This window comes from Pseudochaenichthys georgianus, chromosome 11, assembly GCF_902827115.2.
Source record: "Pseudochaenichthys georgianus chromosome 11, fPseGeo1.2, whole genome shotgun sequence".
Lineage (NCBI taxonomy): Eukaryota > Metazoa > Chordata > Actinopteri > Perciformes > Channichthyidae > Pseudochaenichthys > Pseudochaenichthys georgianus.
In genome coordinates, this window is record NC_047513.1 from 30,289,866 (window position 1) to 30,312,653 (window position 22,788).

Below are 22,788 nucleotides of genomic sequence, written 5' to 3' on the forward strand. Positions count from 1 at the left end.
TAAATGTTCTGGAAAGTTCCTTATACAGCTGTTGTTTTTATCTCATGAAGTCCCTAAGTGACACACCCTGAACAGTCTGCTAGGTCATTTGATTTTGTGTTCCCATGACAACGTGTCCATGTGCCAGACTAACACATGTGACATAACGAGCTACATTTCAAAAGCTTTTTTTGTTGTTGCTAAAGGTAAAATTCAAGCCATTTAAGAATTAAAATACGTACATAACATGTCCTTTATTACATTTAACCTGTTGTGGAAACATTTCTTGATCTAATTGATATGAGACTAACATCGCTGTGACACTGTCACATCGGGACTTTAACCCAAAGTGACATATATGCACACTTAGAAATATGATTATGATCTGCTCAGTTAATTTAGCTGATTCAATAATATTGAGTTAATGTTCTTCTTCAATTCAAAGAATGTTCAAACTAATTTAAACCAAAAAATTATCCTCATTAATTAAGTTACAAATAAGTTATTTTACCACATTTCAGATATTTGACACTAGGGGGGGGGTTACTTGTCAGAAATATGTCCTAGGTGGTCTATTTAGTCTGAAAGATGTTCCCCTTCATTTCCCCAAAAGTAGAAATGGGTCCGGGTTCTTCTTTAAATATGTCTGTTAAAGGTAGGGTAGGTAATTCACTTCAGAAACTCTGTTATATTCCATGGAATGCTCTTAACATCCCGATAGCAATGAACAAATTAAATGCTTTGACAATAAATCCATAAAAAAATATCATCTGGAAGCCGTGGCGCTGTAAACAGCTCGACCAATCATCTGCCTCGGCCCGGCTAAAGTAACTGGATGGCCTACCTGCCTGTCAGCCTTCCATCTGTGCACAAACTTACCTCGTGCCCTCATTGGTCATGTGCGCGTTCGTGTGTGTTGGAGGAGGGGCTCTGTGAGGAAGGAAGGGGCAGATTTTTTTTTCGGCTGCGTAGTTTCAAATTCTAGCGCACTCAAGCTGGTTTCTCCATTCTTACCTACCCTACCTTTAAACTATGGGAATAAAGACCTTAAGAAAATACTTTTCAGGACACCGGTCAGATAACAGCTGTGAGGGAAGGAAACTGAAGTTTTAAACTGCTTAAGTAGAGTTTACGAGGTCTAGTTTTAACTGAACTTATTAACATTAGGTTGATAACTAATCACAGCAGACCAAAGAATACTTGTCTTTGTATCAAAGAGGTTATGATGCATCAACATATAAAAAATATTTGTATATATATATATTTCCAACATTCTATGACTTTTTTCAGACACACTAAAATATGACTTAAAAAGAAATATATATTTTTGACATACTATGAGCTTTCCTGCGACATACTATACTTATTACTTGCCAGATACTTTTAATAATGTATACTAGTTCAGATGTAAATACTAAGGTATGTCAGTAACGAGTAATAGTATAGGGTAATTCAAAAAAGTAAGTACTTGATCCCAATTCGGTAAATGTTTGCGTCCAAGCTATATATCATTCTTATTATAGTAAGCTATTAATAGGTAACAGATCGGGTGTTTCTATGTGAAAGAATAACACAATGCTGCATACACACAACTTGATATCAGTACTTTTATGGTGACTTGTGGTGGAATGCTTACAACAGAAAATATATCAACTCAAGTTCCAGTTATGTGTAGAATCAGATTAAATAGAGTTGGGAATCAGGGAGTGTGGGGTTTGGAAGTCCAGTCAGTCACGAGAAATCTGCAGATCCGGGGTTTAAAGAAAGGACTTCGGATCCCACTAAACGGACCCCAACGGACGTTAGAAAATGACTCAAACACCAAGAACCCTCTTCAGACCGCTTTATTTTGAAGAAATCTGACTGAGGGCGCGGTGGTTGACTGTAAATGCTTGTGATCGAGAAGTCGTCTGTTTATGCCTCCAGCTCAAAGTCAAAGTACTGTGGGTCAAAGCAATGAATCCTAGTGTAGCCGTCCTCTCCTCCGCTGGCGTAGCTGGGAACAGAGGGCAGGAGAACAGTGAGCAATGACTGACACACAACTCTTAAAGGTCCCTATTATTATGTGTTCATCAATATATCACAGGACTCAGATATATACAGAACCTGTCTCTGATTGGCTCCAAACACCAAACAGATCATTGCAGCATTACCCATAATCCCCTCTGTTTCAGCCCTGTTTCCAAAGTGCTGATTCTCTGTCTGTGACTTTAGATGGAAACAAGGAGCCCCTCCCCACGCCCCTCTGAGAGACATTTGGTTACAAAGAACTCAATGGTGCACTAGAGGAGGTTCAGGTGATAAGGTGGGGGGGGGTTACCTTGGTTGCTGATTGGCTAACGGTTACTCAAGACAACACATCGTTATGACATCATAAAGTGGCCAAAATCTGATCAGCTCATTTTCAGACAGGTTTTTATAGAAATGGATCAAAAAGAGAGAAAATCTTTGTTCCTGAAACTTTCAGAGTCTCTTTCCACAGAGGGGACACATGTTGGTGTAGAAGAGACATGAAGAAGAGGGGACACATGTTGATGTAGAAGAGACATGAAGAAGAGGGGACACATGTTGATGTAGAAGAGACATGAAGAAGAGGGGACACATGTTGATGTAGAAGAGACATGAAGAAGAGGGGACACATGTTGATGTAGAAGAGACATGAAGAAGAGGGGACACATGTTGATGTAGAAGAGACATGAAGAAGAGGGGACACATGTTGATGTAGAAGAGACATGAAGAAGAGGGGACACATGTTGATGTAGAAGAGACATGAAGAAGAGGGGACACATGTTGATGTAGAAGAGACATGAAGAAGAGGGGACACATGTTGATGTAGAAGAGACATGAAGAAGAGGGGACACATGTTGATGTAGAAGAGACATGAAGAAGAGGGGACACATGTTGATGTAGAAGAGACATGGAGAAGAGGGACACATGTTGATGTAGAAGAGACATGGAGAAGAGGGGACACATGTTGATGTAGAAGAGACATGGAGAAGAGGGGACACATGTTGATGTAGAAGAGACATGAAGAAGAGGGGACACATGTTGATGTAGAAGAGACATGAAGAAGAGGGGACACATGTTGATGTAGAAGAGACATGAAGAAGAGGGGACACATGTTGATGTAGAAGAGACGTGAAGAAGAGGGGACACATGTTGATGAAGAAGAGACATGAAGAAGAGGGGACACATGTTGATGTAGAAGAGACGTGAAGAAGAGGGGACACATGTTGATGTAGAAGAGACATGGAGAAGAGGGGACACATGTTGATGTAGAAGAGACATGAAGAAGAGGGGACACATGTTGATGTAGAAGAGACGTGAAGAAGAGGGGACACATGTTGATGAAGAAGAGACATGAAGAAGAGGGGACACATGTTGATGTAGAAGAGACGTGAAGAAGAGGGGACACATGTTGATGTAGAAGAGACGTGAAGAAGAGGGGACACATGTTGATGAAGAAGAGACATGAAGAAGAGGGGACACATGTTGATGTAGAAGAGACGTGAAGAAGAGGGGACACATGTTGATGTAGAAGAGACGTGAAGAAGAGGGGACACATGTTGAGGAAGAAGAGACATGAAGAAGAGGGGACACATGTTGATGGAGAAGAGACATGAAGAAGAGGGGACACATGATGAGGAAGAAGAGACATGAAGAAGAGGGGACACATGTTGATGGAGAAGAGACATGAAGAAGAGGGGACACATGTTGATGTAGAAGAGACAGGAAGAAGAGGGGACACATGTTGATGTAGAAGAGACACTTGAATTTACATAATAGGTCCCCTTTAAAGTCAGCTGGTTCTTACCTCTTTCCATCAGGGTGGAACGCCACACAGTTAATGGGTCCGAAATGACCCTTGACCCTGCCGAACTCCTCTTCATAGCAAGCATGGAAGAACCTGAGGGGGGGGGGGGGGGGGGGGGGTTAGAGAATCGGTCTGAGTGAAATGGGACCACAGCAGGTTTAATCGCAAGAGCTTTTACAAAACCACCTTTTCAAGTAAATAAACCAGCGGCTCTGGGATGTATCCAGACGACCGACGAGTAAACTCTCATCCAGGTGAACCACAGAGTTACAGATCAATCTAAATCTGGCTTGAACTGGATAAATTGTTAGTCCATGACAGCGTACCGTGTTTAAAATATCAGATTTCTCTACGTTGATAATGGTTACAAATATTAGGGATGCTAAGTATAACACGACAAATTCTTCAATACCAGTCTGGTCATTTGATGCCGGAATGTTACGCATTTTACTTTTACGCATTCTTTAACTCACCTGGCCTCAAACTTTCCGATCCTGGTGGAGGTCGTGGTGACCTCCATGGCCTCCTGTCCGCCTCCCATCACCACCTGAATCAAACGCACCATGCCGTGGTAACAGTTAGTGACGGTACTTTTCTCTCTCGTGAACATGTCATCGCCAGTCCTCTGCAGAAAGCTTAAGCTCACCTGTCGTGCTATCTTTAGGCAATAGCACAGGTCTCAGATATATAAAAAACAGATCACCCGTTCTAGCCATGCCTCACATCCCTCTATTTCACTTCCTGTTTCAAAAGTGCTGATTTGGGCTTTCCATTGTTTTTAAAGGAGGGGTCTGAGCTCATGCGGGACCCGGCAGCTACCGTCTAAACTAAATGCTGCCGTGATGAAACGCCATATCATGGATCATCAAGGATTCTCTCTGAAACAGTCTGGAGCTCAAAGGCTTTCTCTCTTGCCGGTTATACCACAAGGCGAGTTCCTTTACTTCCTGCTTCTTCACACACATGCTCTCCAGTACAGGTTAGCTCTGAGTGCTAGCGATGCTAATGTAAACACCGACCATATTCTTTATATTCTTGTTATCGAGCATAACTTACGTGATCCATGATGGGGGAGATGGCAGCCGAGTTGACGGGTCTCTCCGTCCTAAAGGTCTTGATGTGATCCATGGTGGCGGAGTCAAACAGCTGGGAGGAAACAAAGAAGACGTAAGTTACCCTGAGTATCTCAGAGCCTGTGATGCAGCTCAGTGAACAGTGCGGTACCTTGGCGGTGTTGTCCTTGGAGGCGCTGATGAACATGGTGAGGTCCAGTGACGTCTGGAGGTCGTTGATCTGCTTGGTGTGCTCCTTGACCTTCTTCAGGATCTCTCCATCCTGACCACAAACGCCAACATTTAGGATCGACAATAAAAAAAAAACAGGTGCATTTTCCGCCAAGCTTTGTCTGCAATCTCACATTAATGTGCTTCATATTCAAAGCGCTCTGAGCACCGGGAGAAGCGCTTTATAAATCACATTATTATATTCTTACACACTTCAATATATTAAGACATTGCGTTCTGAAAAACAAAACATTATCGTTGTGACTGCGCTGCGGCCACATAACCAGTCAGCGTGTTCCCCCACCTTGGCGCTGAACTGGTTGAACTCTCCGTTCTCATGCCCTGCGATGACGAACTCTCCCAGAGGCCCCCACGCAGCGCTGGTGATCTTATGGTCGTTGCACGGTATCGACTGGTAGGGCTGGTTGTCCTCTGCACAAAGGATTATTATTAGCATTATTAGAGCACCGGGCGGCGCTGAAGCCGATCAACACAGAAGATAAACACACCAGGCGGCTCAGAAAGTGTTCAGTTCAATATGGGGATGGGTAGCGAGCCCCGGTATTAAACGGGCCCCGGGGCTGATTATTAAAGACCGCGGTACCGTTAAGCTCCGACGTTATCGGTACTGGAGACATGTCATGTGTATTATTGCAGTCTTAGTGTCGCCAACTCCGTTTCTAATGTGCAAACATTTAAATAAAATGCGTCTATGATGTATTTTTGATCTTTCCAATCCAGACGAGAGATCTCTCCCCCCCGCCTGTGTGTGAGGGGGAGGGGCAGTCACACACACACACACACACACACACACACACACAGAGGAGATGGCGGAGTAAACGGTGTGGTTAAACTTTACCCGTCTCGATGCTCGTTGCCTAAAGTGCAATAAGAGTTCAGCATGTGAGGGCGGTAACACGAGCAATGTGTCTAAACATTTATCAAAAGCGCTCCACATCCAGACGGAGGAATGCACCGGGTTCCACTGTCTTTCTAGCAGCTCTGTAGCCCCCCCCCGTCCACGAGGAACGTTTCCACGTCAGCTGTTCTGTGTGCTAGCAGCAACACACAGAGTTAACTCAATGATACAAACATGGGTTATGATTAGAGGAAACTGAGTTATTTAGTTTGTTAAAGTTTCAGCTATTCTGTTTACAGTTCTGTCATCAGATTATTTAATACCATTTGTTAAAACACTGTTGTTTCTTTTGATGTGAAATATTATTTATTTAATTTAAATAAAAAGCAATGTTAGTTTTGTTCACAATGTGTTTAGTTAGTTTACCTTATTTTGTTCTCCAAAAGAACCGATAAGAGTATCGTTAAAAGACCGGATCGATAAGCGGTATCGATAAAAGTAGTAGTACCGTTAAAAACTTTCCGATACCCATCCCTAGCTAAATATGATCTTGTCATTGTAAATGACTATTTATGCCGTTACTTCCTCATTTTGTTGTTGAGCCACATCATGTTTCATAATGAATTCAATATTTGCACAGAAGAAACATCATTGTGTTTAATATATATATATATATATATATATATATATATATATATATATATATATATATATACACACACAGGAGCACATAACGGGAGAAGAAACATTTGTTACGGTCAATAGTTATAGGAAGGTGCGAAAGTCCACAGCCTGACTAAATGCAGCTGCCATGTTCCCTGAGCAGACACCGACTTCCTGATGAACTCATAAAGGCGGCAGTAATAGACACACGGGCACGTACCAATCTGCTGCGGGTCCCTCAGGTCGAAGAAGTTCAGGAAGCACTGGTAACCCATCTGCTTGTCTGTGGAGAACATGATGATGTTCCCGCTGTAGTCGAAGCCACACGTCCTGACAGCTGAGTTGGTTTCCAGCAGAGCCAGCTGTTTACCTGAGAGACACATGGGGGGGGGGGATCAACAAAGACTGACGGATAGGAGAATCAATAAACACTTTGTTTCACTGCGGCTTCTCTCACTCACCGGTCTGACAGTCCCACAGTCGACAGCTGTTGTCGGCTGATCCTGTCAAGACATTCTTAGTGTCCCCTGAGAGAAGATAGGTCAAGGAACCCAGCATAAGGTAGGATAAACCTGTATTAATCTCCATAGGGACATCCAGGTGTTAGCAATCATGTGAAACTAAATACAAATATAGTAAAAATCAATACATATATATATAATGTATGTCCTTAGGTACATCAATGCAAGTTGTACAAGGTTACCATTGGGTCAAGCCTTGGTTCTGTAACATGTGCCTCACAAAGCATCACATACATGCAAACCCAACATATACTAGTTACAGATTAAACAAGTTTAGTTCTTGGAAAAGGATACAGTCACAGTCCACACACCACACGGCTCCTGTGTGTCCATTGTAGGTGCCGAGCCGCTCTCCGTTCACCGAGTACCACACGTTGGTGACCTACAGCGACACAGCACGACGGAGTTTACCAAACCAAACGAGAAGGTGTAATAAATATCATGGCACGACACATTTCATGGATCATCATCTTACTGTGTCTTTAGCGACAGAGAAGAGCAGGTCTCCTTCTCTGTTGTACTTTATCTGAGTGATGGACCTCTCGTGGCCCTGGAGCAGGATGGGTCTCTGTGGGGGGAGCAGGTTATGGGGAGTGTTACACAAAACGTAGGTCAAATGTCCATGAAAAAATACAAGATTTATTAATAAACAAAAACGGATAGTGGAAAAACCAAACTATTTGGACGTCCACAGCTAAAACAGATAGTGTATCTGTTTACCGGTATATTGTACAGCAACCTTTTAGATATTTAGAAAATACATATAAGCTGTCCTCTTTAAGTAGCTCAATGTATAACCTATATCTTCTTTTAATTACAAAATGTGTTCATTCATTGTAATATCATGTACAACAGTCCAGTTCAGACGGCTATGTATACTTACTTAATATTGGTCAAAGTAGTACAATACATTTTATTTATAGAGCGCACCTAAAAAAGGTACTAAAAGCAACTTAACTTAAGTGGCTTAAAGTTAAAAGTTAAGTGGCTTTTAGTACCTTAATATTAAAACTTGTAATACGTACACATGTTTAAAAAAACAACAACATTGTACTATGAACATTTTTCTTCCGTATCTACATTCATTGTAATATCATGTACAACAGTCCAGTTCAGACGGCTATGTATACTTACTTAATATTGGTCAAAGTAGTACAATACATTTTATTTATAGAGCGCTCCTAAAAGCCACTTAACTAACATGTTTTAAATTAAAACATGTTAGTTAAGTGGCTTTTAGTACCTTAATATTAAAACTTGTAATACGTACACATGTTTAAAAAACAACAACATTGTACTATGAACATTTTTCTTCTGTATCTTCATTTATTGTAATATAATGTACACCAGTAGCCTACAGCTCAAACGGCTATGACTAATGACTTAATATCAGTAAAAGTAATATAATAATAGTGTATTTATATGATATTGTTAAAAGTATTATAATAATACATTTTATTTATAGAGAGCTTGTTAAAAATGTATTAAACGATACTTTACGTGTACATGTTAAGATACGTAAAAACCCATGTACTTTAAACATGGTGATTTAAATAAACCCTGATCATCATCATCAACACGCAGCTAACAGCAGCTCTGATGTGAACGGAGGCTAACTGGAAGCTAACGTTAGCCAGGGCGGATATGCTAACTGAACCGGGGCTAACTATCTCCTCAAACAGAAAGTATAGAATTCCGATCGACATATAAAACGTAGGAGATGGTCATAAAGAAATATACTAACCATTTTTGTCAGCTAAGCGTCTCGCGTAAAGAGAAAAAAGATGAACACCATGGAAGTAAAATAAGAACACTCGTGTTTCAGGCGCCGGAGCCGCGGCGGAAGAGGAAGGTGACGTACTTCCGGCGAAGAACGGCAAAAAGGAACTATTGCGCCCCCTGGTGTAACACTCCAGTAGCGGTTAGAAAAAGAAGAAAAAAATGGACAGAAATATTTGATATTACATGTTAGACGCTTTTATCCAAAGCGACTTACATACTCAATACTGTGGGCAATCCCCATAGGAGTAATTTGGGGTGACGTGTCTTGCCCAGGGACACAACGACATGCTGACTGCAGTGGGGTTTGAACCTGTGCTCCCCTGATCCGAACACCAACGAACTAATCCACTGCGCCACAAAAACAATAAGAAACACATTCAAAGATACCACGAGGCAACAGCAGAAGGTGAGAAAAATAGAGCTAAGTATACAAAATAAAGACATTCATTTTCATACAATCTTTATATTTTACGGGGATTTAAAAGGGAATTTAGATTGATTAATTGATGGTAAAGCACTAAATAGGCTGCTCAAACTACTAGCTTATTTATTATGAACGAGCCTACACTTTAAAATAGGGAATTCTGAGTTAGAAATACCACATTTTTAGTTATTTTGACACAATGAACACTTTTAGTTACATGTCTTGTTACATAAGAATAGATCATATTTGTTAAGTGTTATTATGGGAGAATTCTTCTTCTTGTGGTACTGCTGGCCGAAAGGCCCATATTGAACAAAGCATATTGAGACCGAAACTCATGTACAACAACTTCCTTACAATAAATAAGCACTTGTTATTAGAGGGTTATTGAGGAAACACACTTAACTAATGGCCTAGTTCTTGTAGAATATGGTCATATAGAATAACGCATTAATAATTGCTTAATACTGACATTACATTTCTTGTTAGACGCTTTTATCCAAAGCGACGTACATACTCAATACTGTGGGCAATCCTCACAGGAGCAATTTGGGGTGAAGTGTCTCAGGGACACAACGACATGCTGACTGCAGTGGGGTTTGAACCTGTGCTCCCAGGGCCGGCCCTCGGCATAGGCAGTATAGGCGAATGCTAAGGGCGTTCCCATAGGGGGCGCCGGAAAAAGAAAAAAAAAAGTTAGAAATTAAAAAAAAATATATTTTTACATTTCATAACACAATTTCCCGATTTTGGATCAACAAAGTACATCTTATTATCTTATACTAACAGAACTACGTATATATTGCGTACAGCGCCCATAAACTATGGCACACCCCCCCCCAAATCAAGTTGAACTGCCCCAGTTCCAGTAAAAACCAGAAGTTTATGTGACATTTTTCTTTTTTTAGCCTCCCTATACTGAGCAATAAAGAGCCAATATACTGCTAACACAACGGTGAATATGTACCTTAATATAAAGTGTTACCACATTTTATATGCAGCTTTATTTCTTATCAAGAAAAGTCCAGCAACACAATATACACTGTTACATCCTTTATTAACAAGAAACAAAAACATACAGAGCCAGATAAAAGTACTGCAAAAGACAAAATAAGGAAACATCTTTGGTTCCTTCTCACGGCCACTGAACCTCCCCCCCCCCCCACACACAGGAGCAGAGAAACAGTGAGTCTGATCTGTGGGACGTTGGAAAATGAGTTGATGTCTTGTTAATGCTACATATTAATTAATACATAAGAATGTCTGAAGATAAACTGACATGTGGGTCAAACTACAATTCAAAAGGCCAATAACATTTCCTTATTCCTATGGCTCGGTCGCTGCTCCTTGGAAAGTATGACGCGCAGCTGAGGCGATAACAAGGTTTAGTAATCCTAAGGTTCTGCTGTGAGACATGTCGTCGGTTTATTACATCCATGCGGGACAGTGGAGATGATGAGTTTACATTCTCAGCTAAGTGCTTGTCGAGTTGAGACTGCCACAGAGTGAAGACCAAAAGGCAAACGTTGCATAGAGGTCCTCGAACATTCTCCGTTTGAAACCTGATTACACGCTACTGCAATTATCAGGGCTGCGAGGAGACAATCAAAGCCACACACACTTCAAGTGGTCTGGAAGAAAAACATGAAATTAGAAGCTATGAATCACACACACACGCACGCACACACGCACACGATCTTCGAGAGGCTAGGAATGAAACATTTGGTCCTAAAAGTAACACGAATATAAATGAATAAAAAACAGGTTTATTTTTAGTGGTGCTCTGTAAGATACATACATTTAAATAATGATTAAACAATAAATACAGAACACACAAACAAACACAGCGGAAATGAATAAGTGTGATGCAAACAAGAAAACATTTTCCCTCAAATGGTCGACAAGCAAGAACTTGTCAAATAATGAAAAAAACAAACTGAAATGCCCTTTAATAATTGTGTAGAATCCTATATTATTTCTGTTATAATTTGGATTGGCTGGAGACATTATTTACTTCACATTAAAGTAAAGAACTGGAAGAAAAACATGAAATTAGAAGCTGTGAATCACACCTTCCAAAACACATGGAGAGAGGAGGATGCAAAAGGAGACTGAGGGGCCACACACACACGACCTCTCGTCACATTCCTACTTAGCATGCGTCCTCTCAAGCAGCACTGTTGTCAAAAAGGGAATGTGTAGTGGTACAGCAACTGAAATGCACACGGATAGTTTGATAAGATATTACTGCAGCCTTCATATAAACTTGGAAGTCAAGTTGGAGAAAGAAAACTTGAAAACGTCTCTTATTAATATATTTATGTTTTGATTCAATGAAGTGCCGGTGGTGTACTGGAAGCCATGTCTCCATACACCACCAGCAGCATGGTGTAGCTCATGGTACCTGCCTGTGGGAATTAAAAAGACCAATACATGGATTTGGGGGAGAAAGAAGTTTGTGTAAATGCTTTGACTAAACAGTGATCTTAACGAGGAGTCTTCACAGTAATTGAGCTATGTGACAGATGAGGCATTTTCTCATCACCGTCCTAAAGCCTGCAGTGCATGCTGGGAGGACACAAGTTAAGCTTGCTTTCTGATCTGTTTCTGGACCAGTGTTTAACTTCAGCTTCTTCCAGCAGAGGAGGAAGCGGGGGGCGCGGGGGGGGGGTTATTGTAGGGGGGTTTTGATGCTGCTTCGCTTCATTCCTGCACAGCGACAGGCAGAGGCTTTGCTTCCTCGAGCAGAGAGTCTGTGTCCAGGTGTGGCTCACAGTGGCAGGAGTGGGAGCAGGGGGGGGCGTCCGGGGCAGGGAGAGAGTCCGTGGGGGGGGGAGAGGGGGAGTCCGTCCCTGGGGTTGAGGGAGGGGCTCCTGCAGCGCCACCTTCTGGACAACTGAGGTTCTGCACCTTCTTGTTGAGCTCGTTGCGCTCGACCTTCAGAGCCCGGCGCAGCTTCTCCAGACGCTGGACCTTACCCTGCAGAGCCTCGAAGTCACGGTCACGCACCGATTTCTGGACCAAACACACACCAATGCAAAATTATAAAAAAGTCAGATTTCTGCAGGTCAACTCACGATAAACGCTAATATTAGGTTTATAAGTTTTTGTTATATCACTGTTCATGTTTTATTGTTTCTACATATTTTAATTATGTTCCTCATTTGTAATGAAAGCATGAAAGGGGCTATAGAAATAAAGTTTATTATTAACATTTCCAATCACGGTTCCAACATGATCCGAATCACGGGAGAAACTGAGCTTTGTATCGTCGCTCCATTTTTTACTATATTAAACAACACATGAATCCAAAATGTGTGTGTGCAGACAATGCTGTAACTTTAAAGGGGACCTATCGTGCAAAATGCATCTCTAAAAACGGGGCTACAACGGAGCTGATCCAGATTTGCGTCCGATATGACGTAATATCTGAAATGTGGACCCACGGCCCAATCAGAAACGTTGCTATCAGAAACAATGCCCGACTGTTTTGGACGTAATATGGTCGGTGTTTACATTAGCATCGCTAACACTCCGAGCTAACCTGTACTGGAGAGCATGTGTGTGAAGAAGCAGGAAGTAAAAAGGAACTCACCTTGTGGTATAACCGGCAAGAGAGAAAGCCTTTGAGCTCCAGACTGTTTCAGAGAGAATCCTTGATAATCCATGATATGGCGTTTCATCACGGCAGCATTTAGTTTAGACAGTAGCTGCCGGGTCCCGCATGTTTTTTATATATCTGACCTACGCTATAGCCTAAAAATAGCATGATACCTTTAAGTTAATTAATGCTAATTGATTTGTCTTTAATAAATCAAATACGCTGGTTAAAAGGGATTTCTACTTTTTCTAGATGCAGCCGAGTTAAGGCTCGAAGATATACAAGCACTAACTAGAGTTGAAGTTAGGACTTTTCATGAGCTCCGTGACGCCGGAGGACAGGAGTTAAAGTTCCCCAAAATATACACCACACTGACCGATTCTATTCAGTGCAAAGAAGCATTTCTGTTCAGGACAATAGAAACCAAAGAACTGCCGTACCTCCTCTGCCATCTCCAGCAGAGCCTTGTTGCTGCTCTCCCACCTGGACCGGTACATGGCCGTCTCCTTCTCCAGCTTCTTGATCTTTTTAGTCATCTGTGAGAGGAAACAAGACGGTCACGCCCAGCTACAGGTAGACACAAATCACCCCCCCTCCATCTGACACTCCCCCAGACCCCTCACCTTCTCCATCTCCTGTTTGAACGTGGTGAAGACCTCGTTGCTCTTGGACAAAGTGCTCTGAAACTCTTCAAACTTCTCCGTGTACAGTGACAGCTGCAACGACAGGTTCGATCAAGTTAGGATGCAATAATATCAAAGAGCCAATCACAGTGGAGTTATTGAAGCAGCAGCAAAGACTGATGGGAAACCTGCTGCTTGAGGTGGACTTCCTGCTGCTTCATCAGCTCACACATCCTCTGAGACTCCACCGCTTCTTTCAGCAGCTGCGGAGACGAGGGGAAACGATCAGGACATTAAAGCATAACACCAGGACGTGTATTGTGTGAGTGTCTTTAAGTGGATCCTTACGAAGTGTTTCTCTCTGTCGTGGCGCTCCTCCGACTCCTTCAGCAGCTCCTGGGCCTGCTGCAGCTTGGCGTCCACCAGCTGCTGCTGCAGGTCTTTGTGCTTCACCACTTTGTCTATGTGCTGCGGACAGAGGGACGAAGAGCCGTCAACATGCGGGAAACACTATTCTGAGTTCTAGGACCTTTAAAAGGTCACCTCTTATGTGTCCCCTCTTCTTCATGTCTCTTCTACATCAACATGTGTCCCCTCTTCTTCATGTCTCTTCCACATCAACATGTGTCCCCTCTTCTTCATGTCTCTCTACATCAACATGTGTCCCCTCTTCTTCATGTCTCTTCCACATCAACATGTGTCCCCTCTTCCTCATGTCTCTTCTACATCAACATGTGTCCCCTCTTCTTCATGTCTCTTCTACATCAACATGTGTCCCCTCTTCTTCACGTCTCTTCTACATCAACACGTGTCCCCTCTTCTTCATGTCTCTCTACATCAACATGTGTCCCCTCTTCTTCCTGTTTCTTCTACATCAACATGTGTCCCCTCTTCTTCATGTCTCTTCTACATCACCATGTGTCCCCTCTTCTTCATGTCTCTTCTACATCAACACGTGTCCCCTCTTCTTCATGTCTCTTCTACATCAACACGTGTCCCCTCTTCTTCATGTCTCTTCTACATCAACACGTGTCCCCTCTTCTTCATGTCTCTTCTACATCAACACGTGTCCCCTCTTCTTCATGTCTCTTCTACATCAACACGTGTCCCCTCTTCTTCACGTCTCTTCTACATCAACACGTGTCCCCTCTTCTTCATGTCTCTTCTACATCAACATGTGTCCCCTCTTCTTCACGTCTCTTCTACATCAACATGTGTCCCCTCTTCTTCACGTCTCTTCTACATCAACATGTGTCCCCTCTTCTTCACGTCTCTTCTACATCAACATGTGTCCCCTCTTCTTCATGTCTCTTCTACATCAACATGTGTCCCCTCTTCTTCATGTCTCTTCTACATCAACATGTGTCCCCTCTTCTTCATGTCTCTTCTACATCAACACGTGTCCCCTCTTCTTCATGTCTCTTCTACATCAACACGTGTCCCCTCTTCTTCATGTCTCTTCTACATCAACATGTGTCCCCTCTTCTTCATGTCTCTTCTACATCAACATGTGTCCCCTCTTCTTCATGTCTCTTCTACATCAACATGTGTCCCCTTTCAACATGTGTCCCCTCTTCTTCATGTCTCTTCTACATCACCATGTGTCCCCTCTTCTTCATGTCTCTTCTACATCAACACGTGTCCCCTCTTCTTCATGTCTCTTCTACATCAACACGTGTCCCCTCTTCTTCATGTCTCTTCTACATCAACATGTGTCCCCTCTTCTTCATGTCTCTTCGACATCAACATGTGTCCCCTCTTCTTCATGTCTCTTCTACATCAACACGTGTCCCCTCTTCTTCATGTCTCTTCTACATCAACATGTGTCCCCTCTTCTTCCCGTCTCTTCTACATCAACATGTGTCCCCTCTTCTTCATGTCTCTTCTACATCAACATGTGTCCCCTCTTCTTCATGTGTCTTCTACGTCAACATGTGTCCCCTCTTCTTCCCGTCTCTTCTACATCAACATGTGTCCCCTCTTCTTCATGTCTCTTCTACATCAACATGTGTCCCCTCTTCTTCATGTCTCTTCTACATCAACATGTGTCCCCTCTTCTTCATGTCTCTTCTACATCAACATGTGTCCCCTTTCAAGATGTGTCCCCTCTTCTTCATGTCTCTTCTACATCAACATGTGTCCCCTCTTCTCCATGTCTCTTCTACATCAACATGTGTCCCCTCTGTGGAAAGAGACTCTGAAAGTTTCAGGAACAAAGATTCTCTCTCTTTTTGATCCATTTATATAAAAACCTGTCTGAAAATGAGCTGATCAGATTTTGGCCACACGATTTTTTTTGGCTCGTGTAACCATTAGCCAATCAGCAACCAAGGTAACCCCCCCCACCTTATCACCTGAATCTCCTCCTCGAGCACCAATGGGCGCTTTCACACCGGAGTACCTTTCCCAGGAATAGTTCCTGGGATTTTGTGTTCACACCAAAAAGATCTGGAACTAGAACTTTTTTCCAGGAACCTTTTCAGTCCCTGCTCGAGTACAGGTACTTTCCTGGGGAGAAAAAGGTTCCAATATCCGCCATTTTATTTGCTCGCATTAGCATTCTTAGCATTCGCCCAGCGCAGAAAGGCAGAGAGACTAACTTATGGCAACGCAAAAGAAAGCATGGGAGCGGTGGAGATGAGGAGGTGTCGGCGTTCTGGCGATTTACTCGGAAGGCTTCAGTAGAAGCTGCTGGGACTCCCAGCAGCTTCTACTGAAGCCTTCCCCAACTCCGGGGACTTCCGTCCGGGGACTTCGGGTGGCAGTATACGCCGTTTAGATGTTTGCGGCCTGTCAATATATTGATGAAAAACAGTATAATAGGCAGGGCTGCACATAACTGGTGCGCATGCCCACCCCCCGCCAAAAAAGGAGCACCGGATCATTTGAAAAAAGGTGCATTTGCGCACCGAGAGAGAGAGAGAGATATTTGCGAGTTGCATAAGAACTGGTAAGATATCAGGGTTTCCCACACATAGACTTTATTTGGGCAGGCCGCCCAGGTTTATTAACGCCCTGGTATTAAGTATAATTTGCGAGCTATTTAGGTTTAATTTTTTTAATCCGCCCGCGAGCACGACGGCATCTGGGATCCCTCGCTATCGCGTGAAGGGTCTGCTTTGTGCGCTCCGCACAGTAACCCTGCTGCGAGGCACGGGCGAACAGTTCATGAGCGTGCTCACTAGCGCACCCCCCCCCCCCGGTTCATAAAGTCAAGTACCCCTCAAAAGGTACGGTTCATTTCATTTTAAGGACGCGCACCAAGCAACATCTCCAGGTGCTCCTTTGAGAGCCAGGGCCACACAGCGATGTGACCTTTCCAGAGAGCTCCCACAATGCACTCACCTCTTCTCTCAGTTTGTACTGGTCATAGAGCTTCTTCAGTTTCTCCGCCAGCTCCGTGTTCTCCTGCCTCAGGCTGGCGTTCCTCTCATTGTGCTGCTCCATCTGAGCCTGGATGTCGTTCAGAGTCACCTGGAAGTGTGAGGTCACTTCCTTCCTCTTCTCCTCCTCCAGACGCGTCCTCTGCACCCCCTCCTCCTGCAGGTGGAAGATGTATAACGTGTGCAGAAGGATTGTTTATGTAGCGTTGCCCAATTATACTGTGGGAAGCTTACTCTTTCTGTACTGCACAAAGAAACCCGTCTAAAACCTGGAGTAAATGCATCGAATGAAGAAAGCTAATCGGAGGACTAACACAGGGGTCGATATCAAGGGTAAAAAGCCACGGCCCACCATCGTAACCTCTGTGGAGCATCCGCCCAAAGAGAATCGACTAATAATGAAGAAAATGAACACATATACGTATAATGCACTTTCTGCCTTCCTGTCATTAGGAGTTAGACATGTAATGGCTATATGTAATAGATTTGATTAGATCCTTCATTATCCTAAACTGCTGGGACATTTCGCCAATACCTTTATATTTTCTACTCTTCACTTACTGTCAGCATAGGTCGGCATTGATGTACAGAGCCGACAGAAGACCTTGTTTATACTGGCATCATATAGAGAGGTGCAGTGACGCGTCCTGAAACCAGGAAGTAGCTGCTGGTTCCCTCCACAGAAAGCAACGGGATTTCTCCACAGGGTTTTGGAAAATAGCTGGAAATAAGGTCTGTGGAAAACAAACCTGTTTGATAAATGCACGTTTTGTTCAGCCGGATAATCTCCACATGTCTACCCTACTTTTATAATGTTCGAATCATAAATCTAATCGATAGATTATAAAAGGGTTTTAGGACGCGTCACTGCAGCCAACTCCATCGATCAAGCTGAAACTTTCTCTCCCTCTTCTTCTCATGCTCCCTGTCACTCTCCTTTATCTCCTCCGGTGACTTTCTTTTATTTGAAGATTGTTTTTTGCCCGGCGCTTGGCCGGTTACCGCTGGTATTCAAAACATTTGGCGAATGGTTTGGTGGCGCGATAGTCTGTAGTGAAGGAGCGCCTGCTCGTGCTGAGCTCCGCAGCCGTTTGCTTTTCACCCAACAACGATAACCGCCTCACGAAACGCTATGTTGTAGCGTTAATAAACGAAACAGTTTAACTAAATTGCTTGTCAAAATACCAATACCACAGGAATTGTGGCCCGAGCGGGCAAGTGGAAAGTACGTTATGCTGCCCGGGGTGTCTAAATAGTGCTTCCGGGCCAGCGGGCCATTTATAATGTCGAGCCCTGAATAAGCGTATTGACATCTTTTAAATTGTCTATTGTTTTTACTTGTACTTGTTGTAAGATGTGTGAGCTGTGTGATTGTTTTGTTTATTTGACGGTTCAGCACTTTGTGTGTATCCCCCTGAATCCCTTGTATCTAACGGGGGGGTGTTCCGGTACCTTCAGCGTGCGGTTGTGTCGCTGCAGCTCCCGGCACAGACTCTCCAGCTTGCTGCGGGCGAGGATGGCCTTGCTGTGCTCGGTCCTCAGGTTGTCTTTCTCCTGCACCACCTGGTTCTGCTTCTTCTGCAGCACCCGCATCTGCTTCGTGGTGTTACGGTGCTCCTCCAGCTGCCACACACACACACACACACACACACACACACACACACACACAGGTTGTTAAGGTGTTTCAATGGGGGGGGGGGGGAATCAAATTCTGTGGGAAACACTGATGGTGATAATGATTGTTGCCCTAATGGAGCAGCCCTCCATAGACGCCACCAGAGTTAGGGTCAGCTGACTTCGCCTTTGAATAAAAAGGAAATCTGTTAGCGGGAAACACTCACCAGCTCAGCGTACTTCTTACAGAGGCCTGCAAGCTTTTCATCGGGGGTGCTCAGGGTGTTCAGAGTCTGCATGAGGAGAGTGATCTCTTTGCCTGCGGAACAAAGGAAACCAGAGAGGACGGGATAACCGAGCACGTTAGACAACTGAACAGAAATAGTAAGTATTTAGCAGATTATGTTTCTAAAGAGAGTGGTGCAGGAATGTGTCCTAAAACCTGGAAATGACCACTTCCTGGTTCCTCGTCTTAAGGGGAACACAATGTTTAATATTTATGTATTTATTCCACACATGGCAGTTATTTTAAAACATGTACACTTATACTGGTTGTTTTTTTCATAGCGCATGGTGGAAAGGAACAGGGAGAAGAACATCTCATTTGACCTCCCCCTTCTTACAAAAAAATAACAACAACAAATAATAATAATGTGAAATAACCATTAAAAAGTCAAATAAAAGCAATATTCTTTTAGTTGCTGTGATATGTGTTTGGTTCGGGCCTACAAAAATACCTCATCACTGCACCACCATTCCAAATATGCTTTACATTTCAAGTTCATTGTGCAGCATCCACCACACGGTCTGATACGATGACCCACACATAATGAAGTCAAGTCGAGACGTATGTTTCTCCTTACCCAGACCCTTCACTTTCTTCTTGTCCTGAGGCTTCTTCTGCTCCTTCTCCCCTCCGTTACCGGCCCCGTTGACTTTCCCCTCCGGCTTGCCACCGCCCCTCCGCTCGCTGGTCAGGCCGTTGAGCACCGGGCCGTGTGATTGGCCGTTGGGCACGGTGCTGCCGTCCTCCGAGAGGCTCTCCCGGCAGTAGATGCTGAGGATGTCCTCCAGTTGCCGGCTCAGCGCCTCCGCCATGTCACTCTGAGAGAGGGTCGCCTCGGCAACTACACACAGAGGAGTGGGAGAAAGGCCTTTAAGAACACTCACGATACATGGGAGTAACACCTCCGTCACTTACGGGGGGAAATTACGGCCCGCCCACTTTTGGGTGAAACAACGCTGCCATTTGAACGGCGGACGATACAAATTCTGAAGTTTTTGCCAATCCGATCAGAAATGTTTGAAAACCGTGGATTTTCTGATCTTCAAAGAGCCCGATCACAATGGCCAGTCAGGCAAACATTACATGAAATCATTTGAAATCGAGAATCGGGCTCGATATATGGTTAAATTATAATCAGTAGGCGAGGCTGTAATTTCTCCAGCTGTTACTCTCACGAGCGAGGCGGAAAATAATAGTTTTAATCATGCCAACAAGCTGCCGTGTCGTTTATTTCTCCTCAAACATTAAAACAAATCCAGAGTTACGTGTTTCTGTACTTCCTCTAAGAAGAAAGGAGCTCTGTGGCTTCAGGCTCGATCGCCGTTCAAATGACAGCGTTGATTTCCCCCAAAAGTGGGCGGGGCCGTAAAGTGACGTAGATGTTACTCTCATCTATGGACATCGATCGCCTACAGCTATATTCAACCATATATCGAGCCCGACCGTCGATTTCCAATGATTTCATGTAATTGTTTGCCTGTCTGGGCATCGTAATCGGGCTCTTTGAAGATCCAAAAATCCACGGTTTTCTTAAATTTCTGATCGTATTTGCAAAAACTTCAGAATTTGTATTGACCGCCGTTCAAATGACAGCTTTGTTTCCCCCCCAAAAGTGGGCGGAGCCGTACTTTTTGCCCAGAAGTGACGCATGTGTTACTCTCATGAATAGTCAACATGCATTTTTGTAATGTAAGCAATCCTAAACACAAGTTTAAGTAGGGCTGCTCGATTATGGCAAAAATGTGATATTACCTCCACCTAAAAAGCAAACCATTCATCTTTGCTGTGATGACGTACTATTACATTTTAAGTGGCTAATTCAACAAACTGGGATACCAACGAATATTACAGGAAGTATTTAAGCTAATTTTTAGCTCAACACATTTTACATCATACTTTTTTGGTCTCTATGAGAACATTTCAAAAAGCCCTTTAATGTTAAAAAAAAACATAATTGTTTTCCTATCCGATATCAATCATTAAACAATGAACCCTTTCAAACAGGGAAAAAACGCCAACAAAAACTCCCTACTGTTATGTCATGTTATCAATGGTTCTCATGTAACAGTGTCAATACTGTTAGAAAATACAGTTTGCAATGTAAATAATTCAGACTCTACCTTCACTTCCCGCCTCATCCTCTTGCGGTGTGTCTGTCTTTGTTGGTGTGTCCTGAGGCGGTGTGTCCTGAGGCGGTGTGTCCGTCAGCTGAGGTGTGTCCATCTGAGGTGATGTGTCCTGAGGCGGTGTGTCCGTCAGCTGAGGTGTGTCCATCTGAGGTGATGTGTCCTGAGGCGGTGTGTCCGTCAGCTGAGGTGCATCCGTCTGAGGTGATGTGTCCTGAGGTGATGTGTCCATCAGCTGAGGTGTGTCCGTCTGTAGCTGTGTGTCCTCAGGACGTGATTCTGTCTGTGGTGGCTGTACTTCAGACTCTTTCGGGCTGTCTAAGTTGTCTTGTGCAGCCGCAGGTGCCTCCATCCCTCCTGCGGTTGCTGGATCCTCACTGCCCTGGGTGCCAGACTCTTCTGTGTCTTGTTTTTTCATCTCTGGTATCTGTAACAAGTAGAACAAACCATAATGTCATACTGGCAATAACAGCGAGGCAAGGCCATAATTAAGGGTTCATGAACTATTACTTTTGATTCATATATACAGACTTCAGTTACACCTGGAGTAACATTGACAAGCTACCCTGCATACACAGTCATTAAAACACCTTTGACAGCTTGGATCAAACTTAACCTCATCAATAATTATAACCATAACTTATAATACATATGATAGTATTCTCACTCTCTGGTACTTCTACTTTTACTTAAGTAATCACAACTTCTTCCACCACCTATTAACAACCTACCAGTTTTGACATACTAACATGAAGTAACTGCTTTCTAAGTATTGGTTCAAGCTGGACTGAAGCCTAGGAGTTAAGATTGTTAATAGCAGTGCCAACCAATCATAATTCTGGTGTGATTATTTGAACAGAAGTTAGCTAACTTAGACATGTTCTAACTTCTCTCATTAGATACTTAACCTTCTCGTTAGAAAAGCTTCCTGTACACACGTTTATAATACCAGTGTTAGCTTGGCATGTGTACATATAAATGTCACGGAAAGTTTAAGCTACATTTCCTACCAAGTGTTGCCACTAGCTTTCGTTTCTCCACCTGCTATCGAGCTTTCTCATTGCGTTAGCTAGAACACGCTAACCTCGCTAGCTCCAGATGCGGCTAACAGATATTAGCTTCCACGACCGCCAGTTAGCTCATATAAACATGACAAAGATATATAAAAACAAAGGGCGGACTGTACTTGTGTTTTCCTCTGAATTATATCCCGCTATTGGGTGCATAAGGGAGTTGTTTACCTTCAGATTCAAGGAGGAAATAGCTAATGTGAGAACAGCATCAACAACAGCGTGAGGCAGAAAAAACACTTCCGGTCACAACTTTGGATTCTTCTTCGTGTACATTCTCTGCCTGATGCCCTGCTGCCATCTACAGGAATTATAGAGAAATTACTCAAAGCGATGAGTCAAGCGAAAATACTTTTGTAAGGACCCAGCGTGACACGGGTCATGAACTTTAAATGTTCTGGAAAGTTCCTTATACAGCTTTAGCCTTTATTTTATCTCATGAAGTCCCTAAGTGACACACCCTGAACAGTCTGCTGGGTCCTGGGCCAGGTCATTTGATTTTGTGTTCCCATGACAACATGACCAAGATGTTCATGTGCCAGACTAACGACAGAACGAGCTACATTTCAAAAGCTTTTTGTTGTTGTTGCTAAAGGTACAATTCAAGCCATTTAAGAATTAAAATGGTTACATTACATGTACTTTATTACATTTAACCTGTTGTGGAAACATTTCTTGATCAAATTGATATGAAACAAATGAGACAAACATCGCTGTGACACTGATGTGACATCGGGACTTAGGGACAACCCTACACTTT

At 43.3% G+C, this 22,788-nt stretch overlaps 2 protein-coding genes across 2 annotated transcripts; both read right to left on the reverse strand.

Annotated features, from left to right (window-relative positions):
- Positions 1-1,572: 1,572 nt before the first annotated feature.
- Positions 1,573-8,974, reverse strand: eif3i (eukaryotic translation initiation factor 3, subunit I). The gene is made up of 11 exons (XM_034094202.2): positions 8,864-8,974; positions 7,595-7,687; positions 7,414-7,501; positions 7,060-7,125; positions 6,819-6,968; positions 5,381-5,508; positions 5,018-5,128; positions 4,850-4,939; positions 4,267-4,340; positions 3,794-3,886; positions 1,573-1,975 (listed from the first exon to the last, which is right to left on the reverse strand). The coding sequence occupies exons 1-11, from the start codon at positions 8,864-8,866 to the stop codon at positions 1,894-1,896; spliced, it is 978 nt and encodes a 325-aa protein (XP_033950093.1). The 5' UTR covers positions 8,867-8,974; the 3' UTR covers positions 1,573-1,893.
- Positions 8,975-11,073: 2,099 nt separating this feature from the next.
- On the reverse strand, positions 11,074-22,310 carry txlna (taxilin alpha). The gene is made up of 11 exons (XM_034094201.2): positions 22,200-22,310; positions 20,953-21,385; positions 19,410-19,673; positions 18,774-18,865; positions 18,385-18,555; positions 16,895-17,089; positions 13,898-14,017; positions 13,738-13,812; positions 13,550-13,642; positions 13,367-13,462; positions 11,074-12,340 (listed from the first exon to the last, which is right to left on the reverse strand). The coding sequence occupies exons 2-11, from the start codon at positions 21,374-21,376 to the stop codon at positions 12,029-12,031; spliced, it is 1,842 nt and encodes a 613-aa protein (XP_033950092.1). The 5' UTR covers positions 21,377-21,385; positions 22,200-22,310; the 3' UTR covers positions 11,074-12,028.
- Positions 22,311-22,788: the final 478 nt, after the last annotated feature.